Genomic DNA, 21699 nt, shown 5'->3' on the forward strand with positions numbered 1-21699 from the left:
TTCAACTCTTCAAGCTCAATACAAATTTATATAACAAACTTATTTCTGCAGATGTCTGAAGTAGAGATGTTGATTTCAGTCTTCTTTTTAGCTGCTACTGTGGTGGAATTTAAGTCTCGAGAATTTATATAGGAGCAGATTGGGTGACATTTGAACAGAGCCACTCTTGGGTACTACATATTTGATCTCATCTTCAGTAATGAGCATGGGTACAACTGAAGCACACGGGTAAAATGTAAGGGACATCCCGACGTGACTAAATGGTCACACCGACCCACTCAAGGAGGAATTAAAAATGGGTCCATTTCAGAAAAAATTTTTAAAAGCTATGCAAAAACAGTGACCTAAAAATGACACCGTTCAATGATTCTTCTAAATGCACAAGAAAAAAGAAAGGCAGCTCACTTGGAATGAAGTAATCCCTTCTAGAGTATGAATAATTTGAGGTGCGGACGTGACAGTGTCCGTTTAGTGACACTCACACCCACTGCTGAAGAGTAAAAATGCTGCTATCACCGAGGACCAAAGAGCAGTGCCTCACGCAAACATGACCTACTTGTTGTTTCCACAAATCCCACTAAATAGAACTATTAGGGCGTCAGTTTATTGGAATGTTCAGAATTAAATTCTGAGTTTAAATGATGATCAGCCGGAGCACTATTAAAAGCAAAGGTGACACTCATAACGAAAGACACCAGGAACAATGCAGCACTATCTATAATTTTTTTAAAAAGATACAAAGATCCTACTTGCCCAATTATGGGGACTGCTGAAATAAACTAGACTTTGCTCATAGAATATCCAGCTTTAAAAAGAATGAAGTAAATTTCAATGTTCAACATATGTAATGTTGAACCCATAATAGATTGTTAGGTTAAAAAAAGATGTCTTTGAGGGCATTGTACTAAGTGAAAGAAGCTAGAAACAAAGGCCACGTTTTATGCTTGTTTATATGAGTTGCCCAGAATAAGCAAATCCAGAGACAGAAAACAATTAGTAGTTGCTACAGTATATGAGAAGTAGGGAAATGAAGTATAGAGATTTTTTGCAGGGGTGATGGAAATATTCTGAAATTCGATAGTGATAGTTGTACGACATCGTGAATGCACAAAAACCACTGTACACTTCAAAACTTAAAATAGTTTCGTGATCTGATTTTTAATGAAATTTGTTTTAAGAGATGCATGCATGCATGTATTCATTGTGCATACAAGCCATATGCATGTGCATGAGGAAAAGGGGGAGGGGAGCGGGTACCGTGTGTGGGGGCTGATAAAATGCACAGCAATCTATCCAAAGGCAGTTATGTAGGGCATGAAACGGTTTGGGGGGGGTCCTTCACTTTCTTGGTATTGTAGTTTTTTCCCTGGGTGAAAGTACAATACTGTTTTTTCCTCTATTAAAATCTCTTGAACTCTAAAAAATACAGATGTTCTAGCAGTTTGCTCTATCTTCCATTCTCCCTCCATGCTTTAAAAATAATCATTGACATACAATTCACATATCATAAAGCCTACCCAATTATGAGTGTATACTTTAATGATTTTAGTGATGAACCATCATCAGAGTTCCCTCCTGCTCATATCTAGTCACTTACACCTCCAGGCAACTACGAATGTGCTGTCTGTAGATGTCTTTTCTGGAAATTCATATAAATGGAATCACATGTGATCTTTCATACCTGGCTTTTTTTACTTTGCATGTTTTTAGGGTCATCGTGTTGAGACAATAATACATTCCTTTCTATTACAATATAGAGGTGTTACTTTTTATCATAATAATGGTGTGAAATCAGCCCTGGCTGGTGTGGCTCAGTGGATTGAGTGACAACCTGCAAACCAAAGGTTTGCAGGTTTGATTCCTAGTCAGGGCACAGGCCTGGGTCGTGGGCCAGATCCCCAGTAGGGGGTGCACAAGAGGCAACCACACACTGATGTTTCTCTCCCTCTCTTTCTCCCTCCCTTCCCCTCTCTGAAAAGAAATAAAATCTTAAAAAAAAATAAAGATGGTGTGAAATCAGAAAAAGGAATACATTTCCATTCTGAAAATTAAAACATAGAAAATAATAGGGCTTTTAGGACCACTGACTGCCTACAGAGAAGACTCTACCAAGTCCAGAATATTATCAAGGATTACAAAACTGAAAACTTAAGGAAATGTGTTACTAAGTTTTACAAAAGACATTCATTTAAATTATATTTTCCTGGGAAAAAAATGAAATAAACCCTATTGCTTTCTCTACTTTTAGGAGAATTAGAGTTAAGCCAAGTAGGTATCAATTTAGAAGCATATATAAAATGTTCCTATTGTGTACTTCATTTGTTTCCTCATTTTAAAAATTCTTTTGGGGCAGCAAGTGTTGAAAAGCTATTTAAAACATCTTAATGAATAATTAATCACCTTGCAAGCTATCAGCAGGTTTAGTGGTAGTTTCAGAAACAAACCAAATTTTTACATGCAAGGTAAGCCTAATTAGTTAAGCTCACAAAAAATGTAATATCTGATTTTTAGAACCTAATGTGCCCAAGAAAGTATTCATGCTTTTAAATTAGAAGAACAGCTCTGTATTTAATTAGTCCTCATTTGAGTATGCCGTCATTTTAATTCATTTGCACAAACACAGGACATTGTGCTCCATCAGCAGACAGTGTTCCTCATTAACTACAATAGGCACTTCATGAACAAGGGCAGAAGAAAGACTCTCATCTGCGATGCAAAAAGCAGAACTGCACACTACCAGCCTTATTCTTCAGGTTTCATGGTTACCATTCTGAGACACACATTCATTAATGATATAAAAAATTTTGACTAAGTACTCTGCCAATCCCTAGAAATCAATAATTTAATATTTAATGTTTCATTTTACCTATTGACCAGTTATAAAATGGGCATTTAATTATTAATGAACGAAGTAACTTACTGAAATTCAAGTAATAGTAATGTACCAAAATTCAAACTTCATTAATTTGGGCAGGAGCAGCAGTAGAATTGATTAAAAATCAATTATGTCTTTGTTGGTGGTGTAAAATAGTAACAGCCTAGATTGTAGAGTGTGGTGAGGGTGGGTTTTATTCAGGGTGTTTGAAGGTAAACACTCTGTGCTTAACAAGCTAATGGCAGATCCCTTATCTATTCATTTAAACATATGCACCAATTTTTCCTTAGGGAATTTCCAATAAACCTTAACATCTTGTCCTCCTTCCCCCAAGTCCTAAATAAATCCTAAAAAGGAAAAAAAACCCCACCTCATTAAATACTACAACTTCTGTGAAAAGGTGCTTATGTTTTTACCTGATTCTAAATGTTTCATTCAAGTTCATGTTGAAACAAGCCTATCATTAGATATTAAAAAAAAAAAAAGCTTGAGGAATAATTTAAGCTTTAATTTCCAAGTAAAAAATTGAGACCACTTGGAATTTGACATGAAATGACAAAATGAATCAGTGATACTTTGTGAGGATATATTTAACTGGGGGCATTATTGTCAGGGATATCCGCCTGGCAACCTGAGCCTGAGGGGAACCAACAATGATGGATTGCCACTTTGTTCGAGGAGACCAACCCCTAGGCCCTGAGGGGAGCCAACCAGAATTTGGTGTGTAAAACCTCGCCATATTCCCTGCTTGGGCGCAAGCAGACTGGGGAACCTCGCCGGGGGGCGCAAACCCCAATAAAGCTCTGTACTGACTAATTTTGTGGCTGATTGGCATTTTTTCCTTGGCGGAGCCTAAGAAAACCTTTCAATTATTTGCATAGGAAGGTTGCTCTAGCTAGAATTTAAAAGGCCCTGTGCTATTCTTTGGTAAGTGTTCTTCAAGCTTAATTTGAAACATGCAAGGTTTTTTGGAAAACTTTTGGCACTGCCTTATGAAAAGCTAAACAATTTTTCAAAAATATATATATATATTTCTCTCAATCAGAAGTTAAGCAAATTGTTTAAGTCATTACATTGGACCTGCTCTATTTAAGAACAGGCAAATTCTACAAATGTGGCTATGATTTCCCAGAATTCTCCATTACTGGGTCAGAGTATCCAACTGGATGACTCTAATTTCTACAGTTCTTTTGTTTTGCCTGAAGTTGTAACTTCTTCCATTTATATGGGGAAAAGTATATAATTTCAGAAAGGACAGTGTCCTTTTTTTTTGTAGGTAATGAGTACTACAAACGTAATTGCATAATTTTAACTTTAGAAACATGTATGCTTATCTAGCTTTGGAGTATATTTGAGTTGAGCAATGACTATTAAGGTTAAAAATACGTACTTGCAAAATGTCAAATAGAGAGTACCAAAAACCTATCAAAAATTATGTCATAAAGATACATTTTAATGTAACCAAAGAGAATTTTTACATTTTTAAAAGTAAACTGACAACACAGTTTAATGTAAAATAAAAAATGTAAAATTCTCTTTGATTATATGGCCAATATCAGGAAAGTTAACATTTTAGGATTTAGGGAATTTTGCATTGTCTATTTAACTATACCTGGAGAAAGAATGCCTGTTTTTACAAGCCTAGCTATACAGCTCTTGAAAACACCCCTTGGTGACATTACATTGAGACCACAGGTAAAATCAACTACGTGTCCTGGAATAAATGCATGCATGCAACAAGTAACACATAGTTTCACTTACTCTGTGACAATTGCTGCGTGGGCTTTTAGCTATGCTGAGAGTGTCTCTAGTATTTAAAGGCACATAGACGTTTTTGGTATAAAATAGGCCCTAAAAACTAGCTAGATGTCTTACCTGTTATTAACTGGAGAAACAAAAATCTATTCCAATGCTAGAGAAAAAAAGTTTTTGAGACATAGTGTATCAGTTTTTAAAGTATGCATAAATATGGCTACATACACTGCATTTTTAATTTAAAGAATTTTATAAGGGAAATTTTGTTTATACATGACACTTATGTAACCAAGCAAACTCTAAACTCTTGCATCAAAAGCAACACTACTTTATAGATATTTTGAAAGAATAACAAGTTAAATATAAAATAGTTTTGTACCTAATCATTTTGGAGTTAAATAAAAGACAACCAAACCCCCAAATCTCTACAACCTTGATTTAACTAAAAATTATTTTGTTGAGGGTGGGAGAGGCAAAAAAAATGATCCATTTGGGGAATGTTGGCTGAAAATTCATGGTCTTGTATCTAACCAACAGTGGGAAAGTTTAATCTCCAAAGCATCATCTACCCTGTTCATTAGTTAGAACTAGAGAGTATTAACAGAAGGCAGTCACTGTATTTATAAAATTAATTGAAAACGGAAAAAAGATACTATCCAAGAATTACAATAAATATATTATTCTAAAACAATTTTATACGTTTGAAAACCCAGCCCAAAACTAATTATTAGTGTATTCCTATGGATTAAGTTTAATGAAGAAAAACATACTTATGTAACTCCAGAAATTAAAAATAATGATCTTCTTATAAGAAATGTTTTATTGTCTTAACCTCCCTTTATGAATAAAAACCAGCTCTAAAAAAGAACCATGACTATGTAAGGTTGGCATTTCTTTTTATTTAGTCTGAAAACTTTAAAAAGGCAACATTTTCCTCCCCATCTGGTTCCTTTCTCATAATTATAACTGAATTTTGTCAGAGGCAGTTTCTTCAGAAAAAGCCAATGATCAATATATAAGACATAGTATTTTCTAGAGATTATCTGACAAGAGAACATGACAATATTAACCAAATAAGTTTTAATACAAAGAAATAATGCTCTAACTCCAAGTAAATAGCTTTTTGTGAAATCTTTTTTTTTCCCGATCATATACTAGATAACTTATATTCTTAAAGCTTAGAATAATTGGGAATACATATCAAACCCTATTTAAAGAAAATGGGGCACCAAGAATAGTGGCTTAGCAAAAGTAAACTCAACAACACAGTAAAACTGGAAAAATTTTAATAAGCATCAAATGCACTTTACATTGATAACTGCAATACTGAAACTGACATTTTAAATATTTTTTTTCAAAAAAGGTTAGTGATTTTCTTTTTCCTGGGAAACAGAGATCCAACTATGAGCATGAATATGACACATCTAGGACACTATGGTTTTGTTAGTGCTAATATCTAAACAGGTGTTCACATTTCACGTCTACGATAAGGCAGACTGTGAACTTCTGTATCACTGAATTTTAGCAAAAATTCCATGAGATAATTTAAAGGAATGTCAAATTTTTGAAGTGCAAACTCATAAACTCTACATTGGGGTCACTTTTTTGCTTGATGTGCATCTGACTTGAGAATACAGGCAATTTTTCTTTCCTAATTCCTTGGAAAAATATTTCTGCAATAAGTCTTGTATCTTCTTTACTAGGGGTTGTTTTTAAGAAAGATTATCAACTCTGTGGTTAATTCCCCACTGTTGATAAAAATCTATCAAAACATTATAATTTAAGGAGAAAAGTTGTTTTTCAAAGGCTATAGGAAAGAAATAGCACTTCTTATTTGTATAAGCACAAACACTTAAAAGTTAATCATACTGCAGGTAAACCCAATATAGTATTCAAAAGTTCTATAAAAATGAACAAAGACACGTGTTTACTTCCACTGCTCCAACAGTCAAACATCAGATCTGCGCAAGAGTTGCACGGTAGCAGTTTGCTGGTCCGATTTAAGAGTTCGAAGTCCTTTTGGTGTGTTTGGCTCAATGATGTCCACGTCCCAGATAAATTCAGTTCAAAAAACAGAAATTAGGGCAAAGACTCCATATAACAAAGCACAAGGATATGCTACTAGAAGTTGCTGTCCTTCCATGGCTAATGCAGAAATAAAAATCTTGGAAGCAGAAAAACTACACCATCCAATAATTCCAGCAGTGAGAATAATTCCTACCATTCCTCTGTAACCAACAAGGAAAAACAAGGAGAGGGTGAAAAAAAAACAATAGATAAAATTAGTTATTTAAGAATATACTATAATAAGCAATTCTTTAAAAAAGCATTTTAAATCCACATATACACATTTGCAGGGAAAAAAAAAATCAAGATATTTCCCCCCAAATGTTCAAATGTATTTCACAGTGAATTCAATAATGCTGAATTAACCTTGGGACAAAAAGCTCAATTATGAATACATTTTGTCCCTTTCAGCACAGGGTTTCTCGACCTTGGCATTACTGACATTGGGCTGGATGTGCTTTTGTTGTAGGGCTGTTCTGTGCATTGTAAGGATGTTCAGAAGCAAACATGGCCTACAGTCGTAAGATACCAGGAGCACCCTGCACCCCCACAGTACTGACAACCAGAAAGTCTCCAGGTATTGCCAAATGTCCCCCGGAAGCAAAATTGCCTCTGGTTGGAAAACACTATTTTAGCAGAAAATACCATCTGTAGAATTCAAACATAAATATATCCATCTCAACAAATGAGAGGAGTGAATTAGTTTCTATACTGAAAAACTGAAGCATCTATATCCAAAGCAGGAACATTACAAAGCCACCACCTTGCCACATTTCTGGTATTGGGCAGTTGCTATATACCCTGCTCTTAAAGCTCCATCTTAACTGTCTAAGTGTAACAAAGCTGCGTCACTGGTCGTGTCCAACACTAGCCACAAGGAGGAGCCTGGCCTGTGGAGAGCATCTGCGCACTGGCCATCAGGACATTTCACATTGTACTTTCAACCTTACCTAGATTATCTAAAAATTACACATATTTAAAGCTGCTTACAAGTACATCTGAGAATACGATAGGCTAGTAATAGCCTTGTGCCAAAAAATGTTTCATTTTCAGTTAAAAAGCTGCCAAATACAGTTTATGTTTATTACTCATTCACTTAGCACATGCTCAACATCTTTAAGAAATCATTCTAAAAAATGCCAAAGAGAAAGTAAATATAATTGTTTAACAACCTTTTCTACACTGAAATTGCATTAACAATCAACACTATTTAATTTATACATACCGGTAAATGAGTATAAAACTAGTGAAGTTCTTTATCACAGGTAAAAGCAGAGGTGGTGTAATAGATTTAAAAATTCATTCTCAGTTCCACTGTTCCTCAATGAAAAGCATGTCCCATTCCTCAGTCACAGGGGCACTAACGAATGTTTGCTGCGTCAGTGATTATCTCAAACTCATGGGGAGGTAAATCCTATTACACAGAATCGGTCAATCAACACCCAAAATAAAGATCAGCACTTACTGCAAAGAAAATATCACTGCAAAGCTGGAAAGTAGGATCATGGGAAGAAGGCAATATCCAAGGACACTTGCCACACAACCAAATGAAACGCCTGTCATACTCATTAAGTTTAGCAAACAAAACATTCCTAGGCATCCAATTGCGCTGATCCCATATACATAGCCAAACTGGATTTTGCCAGCCTATGGATAAAGAAAACATTACAGATTAAGGGACAAAAAACACATTGATTTTGGTCTTATTTCACCTAAAATGGTACACAGAGAAGACATTTAATTTATGATCATCAAAATCTACACAGGTATCTATTCTTTATGCACAGGAGTAAAACACTGAAAAGATTGGCTTTTATATTTTTCTTAAGAAGTTTTAAGTATCTACCTCCCAATACACAGGTATTTGGTTTCTCATTTCCTAGTTAGTATTTGGGCTTGGCGTGGAATTCAACAAATAGATACCAAATAGACTGTACCATAAAAGATTATGGTACAATCACCTAAAGTAGTAGATTTCTAAAAAGACATCTGGCTGATTTTAAGCAAATAAACTACAGAAACAAGATGGAATGTCATTCAGAATGTTTGGACAATAGCTAATATCACTTGAAAGCACCTAATTCCACCAAAACTTCTCCAAAGCAATTTACTCTCATTGGCAGATGTAGCCATGATCTTTTTAATAGTAGAAATAATTTCATCACTCATTTTTTATGTGTGTTGGAGGAGCTAGGAGATGGAAGCCAGGGTTCTGTAGGAAAGCAAGGAGAAAAGAAAACTGAGTAACAACTAGGCAAGAGGAATGTAATGGAAAATACGGTTTTCTTTATTTTTTCCTAATTGTTAGTGGATTTATAAAGTCATTTGACCAAAAACAAACAGAGAAACAAAAATCTTAGCTCAGTAAAGGTTAGGTAAATTGGAGTTACAGTACCATTCATTAGTCAAGCTATGTGGACAAACACTGCATCATTGTATTCAGGGCACATTATTATAAAATCAGTTTTCAGAGAAGCCTTCATAAAGTTCCTGGCTAGATTTCTGACATAGAAAACTCAATTGTAAGAATGCTTCTACAAATTATATTAAATGGAAAAATCCTTCGAATTTTTATTAGACTAAATATTTATTTGTGAGTACTTGATTGAGCATGTAGAAGTATGAAAGGGCTCAGCTGAGTTCATTGAATTCATTCATATAGTAATAGTAAACTTTCACACTTGCACAGTGTTTTAAAATTTCTAAGTGTTCTCACATACCCTGGCTTGCTTAATCTCCAAAACAGTGGTGTTAGGCGGAAAGCACAGAATTATCTATCAGAGTTCAAGGACAAAGTAGGAGTTCTGAGTTCATGCTCAGCTTTTAACTAAAAACCACATCTATTCACTAAATAATTTATCAGAGACATTAGATAAAATAAATACTAACAATTATCTTTACAACTTTTCATCTTCAAGATGTTTTAACACTCTTAGAGTGTGGGAGGTAGGGGCTAAACCCCTTGTTCTTTAATGTTTCCATTCATTAAAAATCAAAATAATATATAGAAACTAACCACCAGCACTACAAGAAAACACTATCCAAGGTCTAGAGATTAAAAAAACAATAAAAGAGCAATAGGTTAAAAAATGTTATCAATTAAGAAGGGATTCTGATGAAGGAACAAAGCCACACATTATTTATTTATTATTATTTTTTTCCCTAATAATTGGACCATTTATTAGAACAAGAAATGATTTCTCTATATATTATATTTATTATTAATGGAGCTATGATGAATAGGTATAATTTCAAGCAACTCAAAACTATTCAAAACGTATCAAAGACCTGATGTATAAGCAGTATCAAAAATGGCTCTTGGTGGAACATTAAAAGAATGGTCTTTAATCTCACACTCAGACCTGAAACTAAAATCTTACCAGTAACAATGTGGCTCCAAAGGCAAGGCAAAAAACCATGGGTCCTGCCAGATCAGTCTCATTCATGATGCTGCCATCTGCTACTTTTAATGGATGTAACACTGTTAGTGTTTTTTGCCAAATATGGTCAAAATTGATACCTAATTCTAAAGGAAAAGAAAATAAGGAAGTCAGTTAGCATTTGTGATATACCCTTAGTTTACCAGAATCTCTGTTAGAACAGCAGACAAAATGAAACACCCAGCACTAAGAGGGTCTAGCAATACTAGATATAACTATTTGGATGAGTTTTCAATATGAGTCTTCACTGATTGCTTATTTCACAAGTATCCAATTTCAGGTTTTGTGCTAGAAAAGGGGATAAATAGAATGAAACAAACACTCTCAGCTATGAATGCATAGCAAAGAATATATGGACAGAGTTAATAGAAAGGTGTCTTTTACTTGCAACTTCAGGAATACCTGAAGGCCCTGTGAAATTGTATGCAAAACTATGTCTGCATGCGTATGTGTGCATTTTTCTGACGGGTGTCTTCACAGCTTTCGCTATACTTTCAGAGGATATTAAATCCCCCTGCTCCAAAGAAAATGTCTAGAACTACTGCTTTATGGGTTTTGGGATACAATTTGAAGACCACCATATTTTTCAGTGATGTTACAAGTTCTGCCAGCTTATTTCTATGCAGAATAATCAGTATCATGCTATCTCCTTTCATTTTTTCCACAGACAGAATTCAATCAATATAAAGTAAAAGTCAATGCTAGTCTGTTGACATACTTTACTATTGCTTTGTAAAGATCTATAAAAATCTGGTCCCTTCTGACTCAATGAGGTTTCGTATATAATCTGCTTAAAATGCATCACTTAGTAGAAACCTTTTTCTAAAACATTATTCTTTTAAAGGAAAGGACAACTTCTCTACACTAAGATTTATTTTCACTCACCAGCTGGATACTACAGAGCAGGAGTCCCCAACATCTAGGCCATGGACCTGCACTGGTCTGAGCCTGTTAGGAACTGGGCCCCACAGCAGAGGTGAACTTGAATGTAACGCGTGTGAATCATTCCAAAACCACCCTCCACCCTGGTCCATGGAAAAACTGTCTTCCAAGACACCGGTCACTAGTGACCAAAAGGTTGGGGATAGCTGCTACAGAGTACTATCGTGTTGCAACCGATCCGACCTTCTAATAAAGGTGGCTCATCCTCAAAGCTGTTTCCATAGAATGGCTGAGGTGCAGCTGGAGCATATGTCTGAGTTGGCTGGAAAATCTGCCCGGTGTATGGCTGTTGTGGCTGCATCATGTCTGGAGGGACAAACCGGCCTTGCTGCGAGTAGTCATAGCCAGCATACTGTCTATAGATCAAAGTAAGAGACATTTCTCAAAATTATGTCAGTCCCAACAGCTTGAGAATCTTAGTCATCCAATTCCTAGGATACCCACCTTGTGAGTTTTTATAAATGAAGCTTGAAATGATTACTAAGACCAAGCTGATTATCGACGACAAACTGTTTTATAGAGAAGCATCTTGATGATACCAATACTCACTTATGCAGCATTTGTGCATTTTAAAAACTTTTTTTTTAAACATTAGGTCAACAAATTAAAACTTAAAAATCTTGTTTATTTTATTACAAAGACAGCTGTGAAATAAAACTTATGTCTAAGACTATGAATGAAAACCTAAGATGACAGACTTTGTACTACATGTTAGGTAATTTTCCTTTGTAATTTGGAACTCTATTGTGTGAAAAATCATTCTTCTTTACTCTTTTTTAAAAAATACAGATTTAATTTGATTACAGTGAGGTAGAGTCAGATGGTTGCTTTCATCTCTTTTTTCCCATTTTTCTTAGATCAGTTTCAGAGAATAATTGAGGTGGCACAGAGGGTTCCCATATTCCCCACACCCAGTTTATCTTATTATTAACATTTTACCTGAGCACATATACAAACAGGGTCTGGTGCAAATAATGCCCCTTTTCTCATTACAAACTCTTTTATTACAAAATCACAAGCGTGTACCTCTGTAACATAATAATATCACATCCAAGCACACCATATGACATTTTAGGTGAAATGTTCAAATTAAAACTAGAAATTATTATACCCATAATATTACCCTACCAACCACACTCAAGCAGGCCTTACTTCTGGCAGACCCTGTATTTTAAATTTTTTCACCACTTATCCCCACTGTGCCCTCTTCTACATCCACCTACTCCTCTCCCCTCCTGCAATTACCACATTGTTGTCTGTTATTTTTTGCAAGTTGGTAAATCTTTTTAAGAACAACCATCAATTTCAAAACACACAGTGAAAAAAATCAAGCTGTTTCTTTGTGAAAGCTTTCTGCACGCATAACAAAACATTATTAGTACACTTGCACTGGAATTGTGCTTTTAATTTTTCAAAGTACTTAAATACCTATTGTTTTGTGTTATATAGCAAAACCTGCATTTTAGAGGGAGAGACCTTACCATGGCCATTTTAGTGATGAAAACAATATGGAAAAGAAGGATGTTGAAGCAGTATCTTTAAGCAACTGTTTTACAATGATCTGGAAAAAAATGACTTATCTATCAATGGGACTAATTGAGTTACACAGTAAGAAATAGAGAAGTAAAATTATTACTTAAAAATTCAGACATTTTAAAAATGAGAGCTGAGAAGCCTTAGAAATCTTTTAGTCCAATTACCTTTAAAATTTTTATAGTTCCCTTTTGATAATGTAAAAGCTAATGAACTCCATTAATATTATTTGAGATTTTAAAATTAAATCTATTTTTTAAATTAATTGAGCATCTTGATTAAAAGCAAATCAAAGCAATAAGAAATTTTCAACTACACATAGCCCTTTGGAAATTCCAGTGGGATTCTCAAGACTCACCACACTAATCTAATCCATGCTGAAAAAAGAGATACTATTTATTTTTTATGGTTTTATAAAAATATAGACTTTACTGCAGCATTATTTTAACAGTAAAAGACAGAACAAAAACATTAAATAGCTATCAGTACATATGCTGTGATTTGGGTGGAGATTACTATGCACTTGTAAAAGAAATGATACAGGTGTACATATACTGATAAAAAATAATCAAGAAGTATTCATTGGGAAGGAAAAAACAATGTTCAGGATAGTACATACCATATGCATTCATTTTGACCGTACTTTTTAGAATATAGCTACATCCATATATATGTGTATATGTGTTTTTTATATACATAGATAATTATAGTAAAGGGACTTGGAAACATGGACATAGAAGACTTAAATGCACTGTTTTAAGTGTTTTAATATGAATTATCTCATATTATGCTCACTACAACTCTAAGAAGTTGATTTTTTTCATTCTCTTCATTATAAAGATGTGGAAACTGGTATTTGGATTAAAATGATTTGCCCATTTGGTACCAGGATTCAAAACTAGACTTTAAGACTCTAACCCTACACAACTGTGATAAAAATCCCTCCCAAATCCCACCTTAAAGAGACAGCTGTATTAATTTATTTGTAGGTGCATTTCCCCAGTTATCTTGGTATACAAATATGTTGACTTCTATTTACTTAACACACATATACACAGACCCCACAGGGACAGCTGGCTGAACTAAGACAAGAATTCACATTTTCTGATTTAGTATAATATGTTAGTGTGTTGATCTTTGTTAGGATGTATCATAAATCCACATTTTAGTTTATGAAATAGCCAGAAAAGCTCCTTATGAAGGTTTCTACAATCTGCATAAACAGATTGTATTTTATTCTCTCTCTCACACAGAAAGTACAGAAATATGATACATATGCAATAGAAAAACCAAAAAGAATGGTATATACTAGAGGTTTTCAAACTCTTTGATGTTAAAACCCCCCTTTACACCTTTAAAATTTACTACTGAGAGCCCCAAATATTTTGATGTGGATTATATCTATCGATATTTATTACATTAGAAATTAAAACTGAGAAATGTTTAATGTATTTATAATTAATTCATTTAAAGTAATAATAAATCTATTACATGTTAACATAAACATTTTATATGACAAAATCATTTAAACTAATTACTGAGTAAAGTGGAACTGTATTTTATTTTTGGCAATCTCCTTATGTCTGGTTTAATAGAAGACAGCTAAAAATTCTTATATCTGCTTCTGCACTCAATCTGTTGTGATATACTTTTTTAGTTGAAGTATCTGAAGAAAACGTAGTGTTGTAGACTTGCAGTTGGAAAAGAGATTTTTAAGAACCCTTTGATATTATTAAGAATATTCCTTTTGATACATCAAAACTCAAAACAAAGTGGTAGATTTTAAAATTTAAGTTGCAATGTGGAAATGGAAACAATACTAATGAATTGTTCAGACTGTTGCATTAAAATCCTACATCAGTCTGTCCTGCACTTTGACAGGATCCTTCTTTATTCATATATGATTTTAAAACATAATGCACGGGCCATTTTGAAAATATCAGTATGAGTTATGCAGATGTTCCAAATACTGACATTTAGTATAAAATATACAGGGTGGGGCAAAAGTAGGTTTATAGTTGTTTGTATGGAAAATAATACAATAATTAGTAAATAAAAATACCTGAATAAACTGTTTATTCACATACTCGCAACTGTAAACCTGTTTTTGCCCCACCCTGTATATAATATAAATATAAAAATCACATTTATAATGCCACCACTGCTCTCATAAGAAAAATGGTTAATTACTGGGAAGCTGACAAGTTCATGGTGATGAATACAAGTATTCCAAAACCCTCATTTTTGCCAGAAAAACGCCAATTTCATCATTGGCCATATATACTGTCAATTGTTTTCCTTGAAGCAACAGGCTTACCTCATTCATTTTTGAGAAAATATCTGTCAAATGCTCAAGTCTGAATAATAAAAATGGTTTCCATGAAAAAGCAGCTGATCAGCTCGAGACTCAAATTGCACAGGGGCTTTTCATAGAGATAATCGCTGTACTTCAGGATGAAGTAGAAGTGCTTTATGACTGATTCCCGTTTTATCACGCAGTATATTTTAAAGATATGTATACTCAAGGGTCAGGATATAATAACACTGTAATTCTGCTGCTTCGTAAAGGGTATCCTTAAATAAAACTGACTCCCCTACCCCCTACAAGTGTGTGGCAATATAGTCAATGATTACTAGAACAATGTGATGTCATTGACTTAATTCATATTTGGGTTCAACACACAGGGAAAAGTATATAATATCATAATATTGTTATAAAAACAGTTTTGAACTTAAAGATTCTCTGAAAGATCTCAAGGACCCGACTGGATCTGCAGTCCATACTTCAGAACACTGATATAGACCCATCAGTGTCATGTATGGAAGAGGAACCCTGTAAACAGTGACAGCTTCCAAGATGCACCATCATTCCTTCTTCAAGATTCAAGGTAAGAATGACAATACTATGGAATTTTATTATTTTCCTTTTCTGGCAGGACCTGGTCAGAGAATTTCCCGACTCACCTATTCTAGCTTTGATCTAAAACACAGTATGGTAGACATGATCTCTGTAGACTAAATCAAATCAACACTTTCGTAGCAGGAAAAGCAGCAGAGAGTAAACTGCTTTGGCACTCATAATAAACAGCAATGCCTGCTAGCATACTGAGTTGGCTACGTACATTCTTAAAAATCCACAGACTGTCAATAGAGGTATTATCAGTTAAGTCAAAGATGAAAAAAATACTACCTTTCAACACTTACCAAAATAAGTATGGTATTACTACTTATTTTGGTAAGTATTGAAAGGTAGTATATCTAGGATACAATGTGGGTCCTGTCCAAATACGATAGTCATAAAACTCAACAGATTAAGATCAAACAGGCTTTATTATTTTTATTTTTGTTGTTTTTATGTGAATATATGAATGATACTTATAAAGTATCCATAGAGAAAACTATGTAAAATGTTAAAGCTGACTTCAGAGGGAAAATGTAAACCTATGGACTAATAATAATAAGTCACATCAAACTTCAGGACAATCCAAGTGATATGCTATTCAAACTTACATTTTCATCAAAAGATGAAAGTTATCACCTGATCTTTGTTACCAAGTTAGCAAAACAAACAAAACATTAGTTAGCAACATCTAAACAGCTGCTTGGAAAACTGAAATGGGGTGGTAAGTTATACCTTTAAGTAATGCAAACATGAATAGGATAGGAAAGAAAGGCAGAGACAGATAAACCTAGGAAGCTGCAAACTAAATGGAATAATTCTGTTGAGTCCAAATATCAACACATAAATTTGGTTAAAATAGGCTTGCATACAGAGCAGGTGTTCCAAAGTCCTCTGGCTGTGGTATGGCTAATCTTAAATTACACTCACTTGCTCTTTCATACACAGAACAAGCATGAAAATACATATTTAGGTAAGTAAATGCATAGAAACGTCTCAACATGGTTTTTCCAATTTTGCACAATTGACTGAACAAAAGAGATAAATCCTCAATGACATGTAATTGAAAATTTAATAGAAAAAAAAAAGTGATTCATAGACTTTTTTACATGCTCACTCCCATTATGACTTCACTGTGTTCAGTGTTTTGGGGGAAGGGGTAAGCCTTAAAATATATCAAAATTAAGATTCAAGAGATCTATAGGTTGTAAGATATATAACCTATTCAAGACAGACTGTGGGGCTGCATTTGATTTTTTGCTTTGTTTTTCATATTCTTAGGCACTTCTATTCAGACGTATTAATTCAAACACATTCTAGTACTCCATGTTTCTCTCAGCCTGACTGGCTGCACCGTCTTCCCCTGCCCCCATCCTGGGACAGTATTCTTGAGTTTTCTAACTCACAGCTGACAGATGAACGTCAGAAGACACAGACTGCCTGAAGGCATGTGCATGTGCATGCAGTATGTGAGTAGTGCATGCACATTATTTTTCAGAAATAGGCCCAAAGTTTTCATGAGATTCTTAGAAGAGTCCTGGACCACCTACAAAAGGTTAAGCAACTCTGGTATAGGAAACTCATTCATCGGTTGGGAGGCTAATAAGATTATCTTTAAGGTCCTAAGAAAATAAAGATACGATATCCTAGAGGAGAATGGTAGAACACCTTTAGTTAGTGTACTTTTGCTACAAATACCAGGAATTATTTAAAAATTGACTTTTTAAAAATAGTTCAGGGCTGAAAGGCTTTGAGTCCCCTGCTTCAATCTGCAACTGGCAACTTGTGTGTACTGACAAGCTTTTGGTATAAGTAATACGAAAAATGACTATCAATTGCTATATGAAAATCACCTCATGAAGCACCTGAGGATTCATAATAGGAAGTTTGCATTGTTAAACAGTGCCACCAGCACTTCAGTTAATACTGATAAAGTCTGAAAGTTGGACTATTTAAACTACTAAAAAAGCCATCAAAAGATTTTAATTTTTAAGTGGTCCTGTGGATTAAATAGCTTATTTTCTAGGTGCCTGAACACTTATCCACATCTCAAATGATGTAGAAATACTGTAACTAAAAATAGTCCTTCAACAATCTCTTTTTCCACGTAATCACACCCAAAGATTTTGCAGCAGATTCCAAACTCTAAATAGGGACCCCTTCAAATCCAGCCCAGCGGTACAGTTCTCCCGAGGAAGAAAGGTTAGGGAAAATCCCATTTCCGATCAGCAGGGACACGTTCACAAATTCAACTTTAGGCAGAATCAAGCATTCTGGGCACACACGTTCACCACAATCTGGAGCAAACAAACAAATTGCCAAAGCTGAAAAGTTACTTGCTATAGGGTCCTCCACTTCCTCCATAATCATAGGACTGCTGCGATTGGTCATCGATGCTGTAACTCGTCTGGTAGAAATCCGTGTTTAAGTTATCAAAGCCTGACATTGCAAATGACCTGCTAAGAGGAAAAATGGAAAAGACTGCTATGAGATTCTTATAAGAGTCCTGGACCACCTAAAAAAGGTTAAGCAACTCTGGTATAGGAAACTCATTCACTGGTTGGGAGGCTATAAATCCATAAATGTCATGTATGTTATGACATTTATTGAGCATTGTTATGCTCAAGATCCTACTGAAGTCATTCCTGACACTTTGCTTAAGCAAACAGCCCCAGAAGGCAGCAAATACAAAACTGCTTCTGAAATTTTTGGGAATAGCATGTGTGGGTGGATCGCGGGGGGCGAGATACAAGGGTGTTACGGAAATGTTTAGTATCAAGTCAAGGCCTGCGAAGGCACCTCCACTTAGGGAATTGATAAGCCTGGGTTAGGAGTGGGGTCGTGGGAGGAGTGGCTCCACTGAGTCTAAAATAACAACAACGATTTCACCTTGGGGCTGGGATTTAAAACTGACAAAGCCCCTGACTCCTTGCAAACTAAGGCCAAGAAACTGCGGACTCCTGGAAGGCCGCGCCTTTGGTGCAGAGGCCGCGCGTCACAGCGAGGGCTTGAGGGTCTGAGGACAGGACCCGGGACGGCGCCGAAAGGCGGCAACGATCCGCGCTGCACGGGGGTACACAGAGGCAGAGCAATGTGCCAAGGGCCTGGGACACTCACCCAACCGAGATGCGACCGCAGCACCTACCCCAGCGCCAGAAAATCCCGAGAACTCAGTTTAAGACGCTGAGCAGACACCGTTGCTACGTGTCACAGGCCAAAGAACTGCTTCCGGGGCACGCCCCGTTTGCGCAGGCGTGCTGGCAGATTTTGCTGTCCTTGGTTGGACACCGTTGGGGCGTGAAATCTGAAACGGCGCATGTGCAGTATCGACCAATGGGAGGAGGAGAAATACTTCTGGCCACCTGGTTTGTGGTGGAGGCAGAAACGCGCAGGCGCAGCAGCTGTTACGATTTGGGAGGAGGGAGAATTCCTAAGTAGTTGGGTTTGGTGAAGCCGCTCAACCCTTCAAACGCAGGGGATAGACCTTCGATCTTTCTGGGCTTACCGTACTGTGATTCAGGCACTGTGTTAAAGAGTTTATTATTTATCCTTACACACTAATGAGATGATTCCTCTATTATTTTCCTTTTATAGGTTAGGCTATTAAACATTCCTTTAATAGCATTGAATGCAGCGTTACGGGACAACTCTGCTAGCTGCTGGGGATACCGGGGCTACTAGTACAAGCTAGTGGTACTGCTTACATGGAGTTGGTGAGGGAGGGCGTAATCAAACACAAATAAATACATGTGAAATTGTTCCTGATGGTCTTATGTGCTTCACAATTCTCTGAAAAGCTGTTAATAGTCACCTGGGAATATGAATCTGAAAAACCACTATGAGAAGGTGATGATGAAAAGTGACTAGGAGTTAATTAGGGAAAGGGGAAAACGGGAAAAGGGAAGGAAAACGGGGGGTAAGAGAAGAGAATGAATATTTCAGCCAGAAACAGCCTGAACAAAGCCTGCGATTAGGGAAAACATGATAAATCAGAATTTCTCAACCTCTGCATTATTAACATTTTGGTCCCAATCATTCCTTGTTGCAGAGGGTTGCCCTGTGCACTGTGGGATGTTTAGCAGCCTCCCTGACCTGTACCCACTAGATGCCAATAGCATCACCATCCCCCCCACCCCTTGTTCACCTTGTCACAACCAAAAATGTCTCCAGTCATTGCAAACTGTCCCTTGGGCAACAGTCTGGAAATCACTGGTCTAAAGGGTGATTGAAGTAGCAAGTGAAGGAAGCCACACAGGGGCTGAGGCTGGAGGTACAGGCAAGGGTTAGAATATAGTGTCTTGTTAGATACTGGTGTTGATTCTAAAAGAAAAGGGAAACCACTGAAGGCTATGAATTGAGTGGCAGAACTAGACTGTTTTGCTCTGGTTGCTATGTTAAACACTTTCTTAAAGTGAAGGAATCCTGACTATCCTAACTCCAAATGCGATGGTATTAACCAATGAGCAGAACTGTCTTCAGGATTTATAGTACTAAATTTATACTGAGAGCCATTGCATTGTGTGCTGGGACCAAATCCTGACAAAAGAAGCCATGCCACTGCTCTGGGACCAGTTTCCAGAGGAATAATAAAATTTTATTGGTTAAAATGAAACAGAAGTAAAAATAAAACAAAAAACACATCCCCTCCAAACAAAATAGCAACAGCAAAAGGGCATAAAACAACAAAGACTGTACTCTAGACATGAACAGGTAGCTACCCTTTGAGGTTTTCTATTTCATCAGGGAACCTCAACCAACTATTTACCACCTTTTACAAATCGTTTTAGAATCTATTGATGTAGGTGCCATTTGCACAACTCAAGGTAGACTGGCCGTATACCCTGATTTGCTGGAGATAGCCTCATTGTCCCATTTTATGCATGAGTTTTTCACCATAATTATTAATTTTATCTTCTTTTCACTCTCAAAAATAGCCCCATTTGATTGATAAGTTTTATGATTGTATTCTCTAATCCACAGTACCTAGGAAGCTGAGTTTCTAGTTATCAACAATATGCAATAATCTATCACTTTATCTACTTATGATTGTGATCTTATTGTTGCGAAAAATTCTAGTCTCTTGTTTCTTCAGATGTTTCCTTTTTTTCCCATCTAAAGGGAGATTACTCACAAATTTGAACAAAGTACAAGAATATGACTATTAAAGTGAAATAAATCAGACAGAGATAGACAGATACCATATGATTTCACTTATATGCAGAATCCAAAGAACAAAATAAAGGAACAAACAAAACAGGAACAGACTGATGGTTGCCAGAGGAGAAGGCGGTTGGGCAGTTGCGTGAAAAAGGTAAAGGGATTAAGAAGTACAAGTTGGTAGTTACAGGATAGTCATGGGCAGTAAAGTACACCACAGGGAATATAGTCAATAATATTATAATGATGTATGGTGCCAGGTGGATACTTGAAATAGGGAAATTACTTTGTAAATTATATGGTTGTCTAATCACTTTGCTTTACACCTGAAAAAGAATATAATACTCAAAGTCAACTGCAATTGAAAAATAACACTTTTTAAAGAGTATGGGCATCAATAATTACCACCTTAGGAATGAATTGTTGTATATAGTTGTTAATATTATTCAAACTCTGCTTCTGTCTATGAAAGTGATGACCATATTTACTGGATTTTGTTTTCCTTCCCAACCCTGTCCCAATTGAGAAACCAAGCAAGAAAACTGGGTTACATGATTAAATCTCCCATATTGTTTGGCTCTGAAACATAAGCCAAGGTATCCTGTGGAAGCCCCTTGGGGATTTTGAGAACACCAGTCAATTTCACAGCTAGTAAGGTAGGCCTTTCTTTTTGGAAACTTGTATTTATTTGTCTGTTTATCTATCTATCATCTATCTATCTATCTATCTATCTATCTATCTATCTATCTATCTATCTATCTATCTATCTGGTGTTTCACCTCCTCACCCCAGGGCAGGTTCCAGTAAACTGCAGTAAAGAAAACTGGAGTACTTGGTAAATGTGCTGTCCGAAGTTAGAGTCATTGATCTGGCTTCATTAGTAGTAGAAAACCTCAACCAGGTCAAGAGATGATGAATCATAAAGTGGGCTTCTAACAGCTGTCCAGTTCTTCCTTGGAACCTAGTATGTCAATTACCAAAGTTGTAACAAAAAAAGAAAAGTAATATCTTTTAATTAGTTCAGCAATCAT

At 35.8% G+C, this 21699-nt stretch overlaps 1 protein-coding gene across 4 annotated transcripts; it reads right to left on the reverse strand.

Annotated features, from left to right (window-relative positions):
* Window positions 1-5509: 5509 nt before the first annotated feature.
* Window positions 5510-18751, reverse strand: YIPF5 (Yip1 domain family member 5). Of its 4 annotated transcripts, none has more exons than XM_024575209.3 (6): window positions 18657-18751; window positions 17848-17967; window positions 11263-11435; window positions 10078-10223; window positions 8163-8344; window positions 5510-6858 (listed from the first exon to the last, which is right to left on the reverse strand). In XM_024575209.3, exons 2-6 carry the CDS (start codon window positions 17955-17957, stop codon window positions 6696-6698), a joined length of 774 nt encoding a protein of 257 aa, XP_024430977.1. In that variant the 5' UTR covers window positions 17958-17967; window positions 18657-18751; the 3' UTR covers window positions 5510-6695. The 4 variants fall into 4 exon arrangements, with proteins under 4 accessions (XP_024430977.1, XP_024430976.1, XP_024430978.1 ...); XM_024575208.4 differs by having other exon boundaries at window positions 17848-17970; window positions 18657-18738; XM_024575210.4 differs by having other exon boundaries at window positions 18629-18738.
* Window positions 18752-21699: the final 2948 nt, after the last annotated feature.

The sequence above is a fragment of the Desmodus rotundus genome, chromosome 10, assembly GCF_022682495.2.
Source record: "Desmodus rotundus isolate HL8 chromosome 10, HLdesRot8A.1, whole genome shotgun sequence".
Classification (NCBI taxonomy): Eukaryota; Metazoa; Chordata; class Mammalia; order Chiroptera; family Phyllostomidae; genus Desmodus; species Desmodus rotundus.

Coding starts and splice junctions, on each gene's coding strand:
- YIPF5 (XM_024575209.3), bottom strand. CDS start 17,957: ATGTCAGGCTTTGATAACTTAAACACGGATTTCTACCAGACGAGTTAC. Junction 8,345..10,077: donor TTGGAGCCACATTGTTACTG/GTAAGATTTTAG, acceptor CTTTATCCATAG/GCTGGCAAAATCCAGTTTGG. Junction 6,859..8,162: donor GCAGTGATATTTTCTTTGCA/GTAAGTGCTGAT, acceptor TGTTGGTTACAG/AGGAATGGTAGGAATTATTC.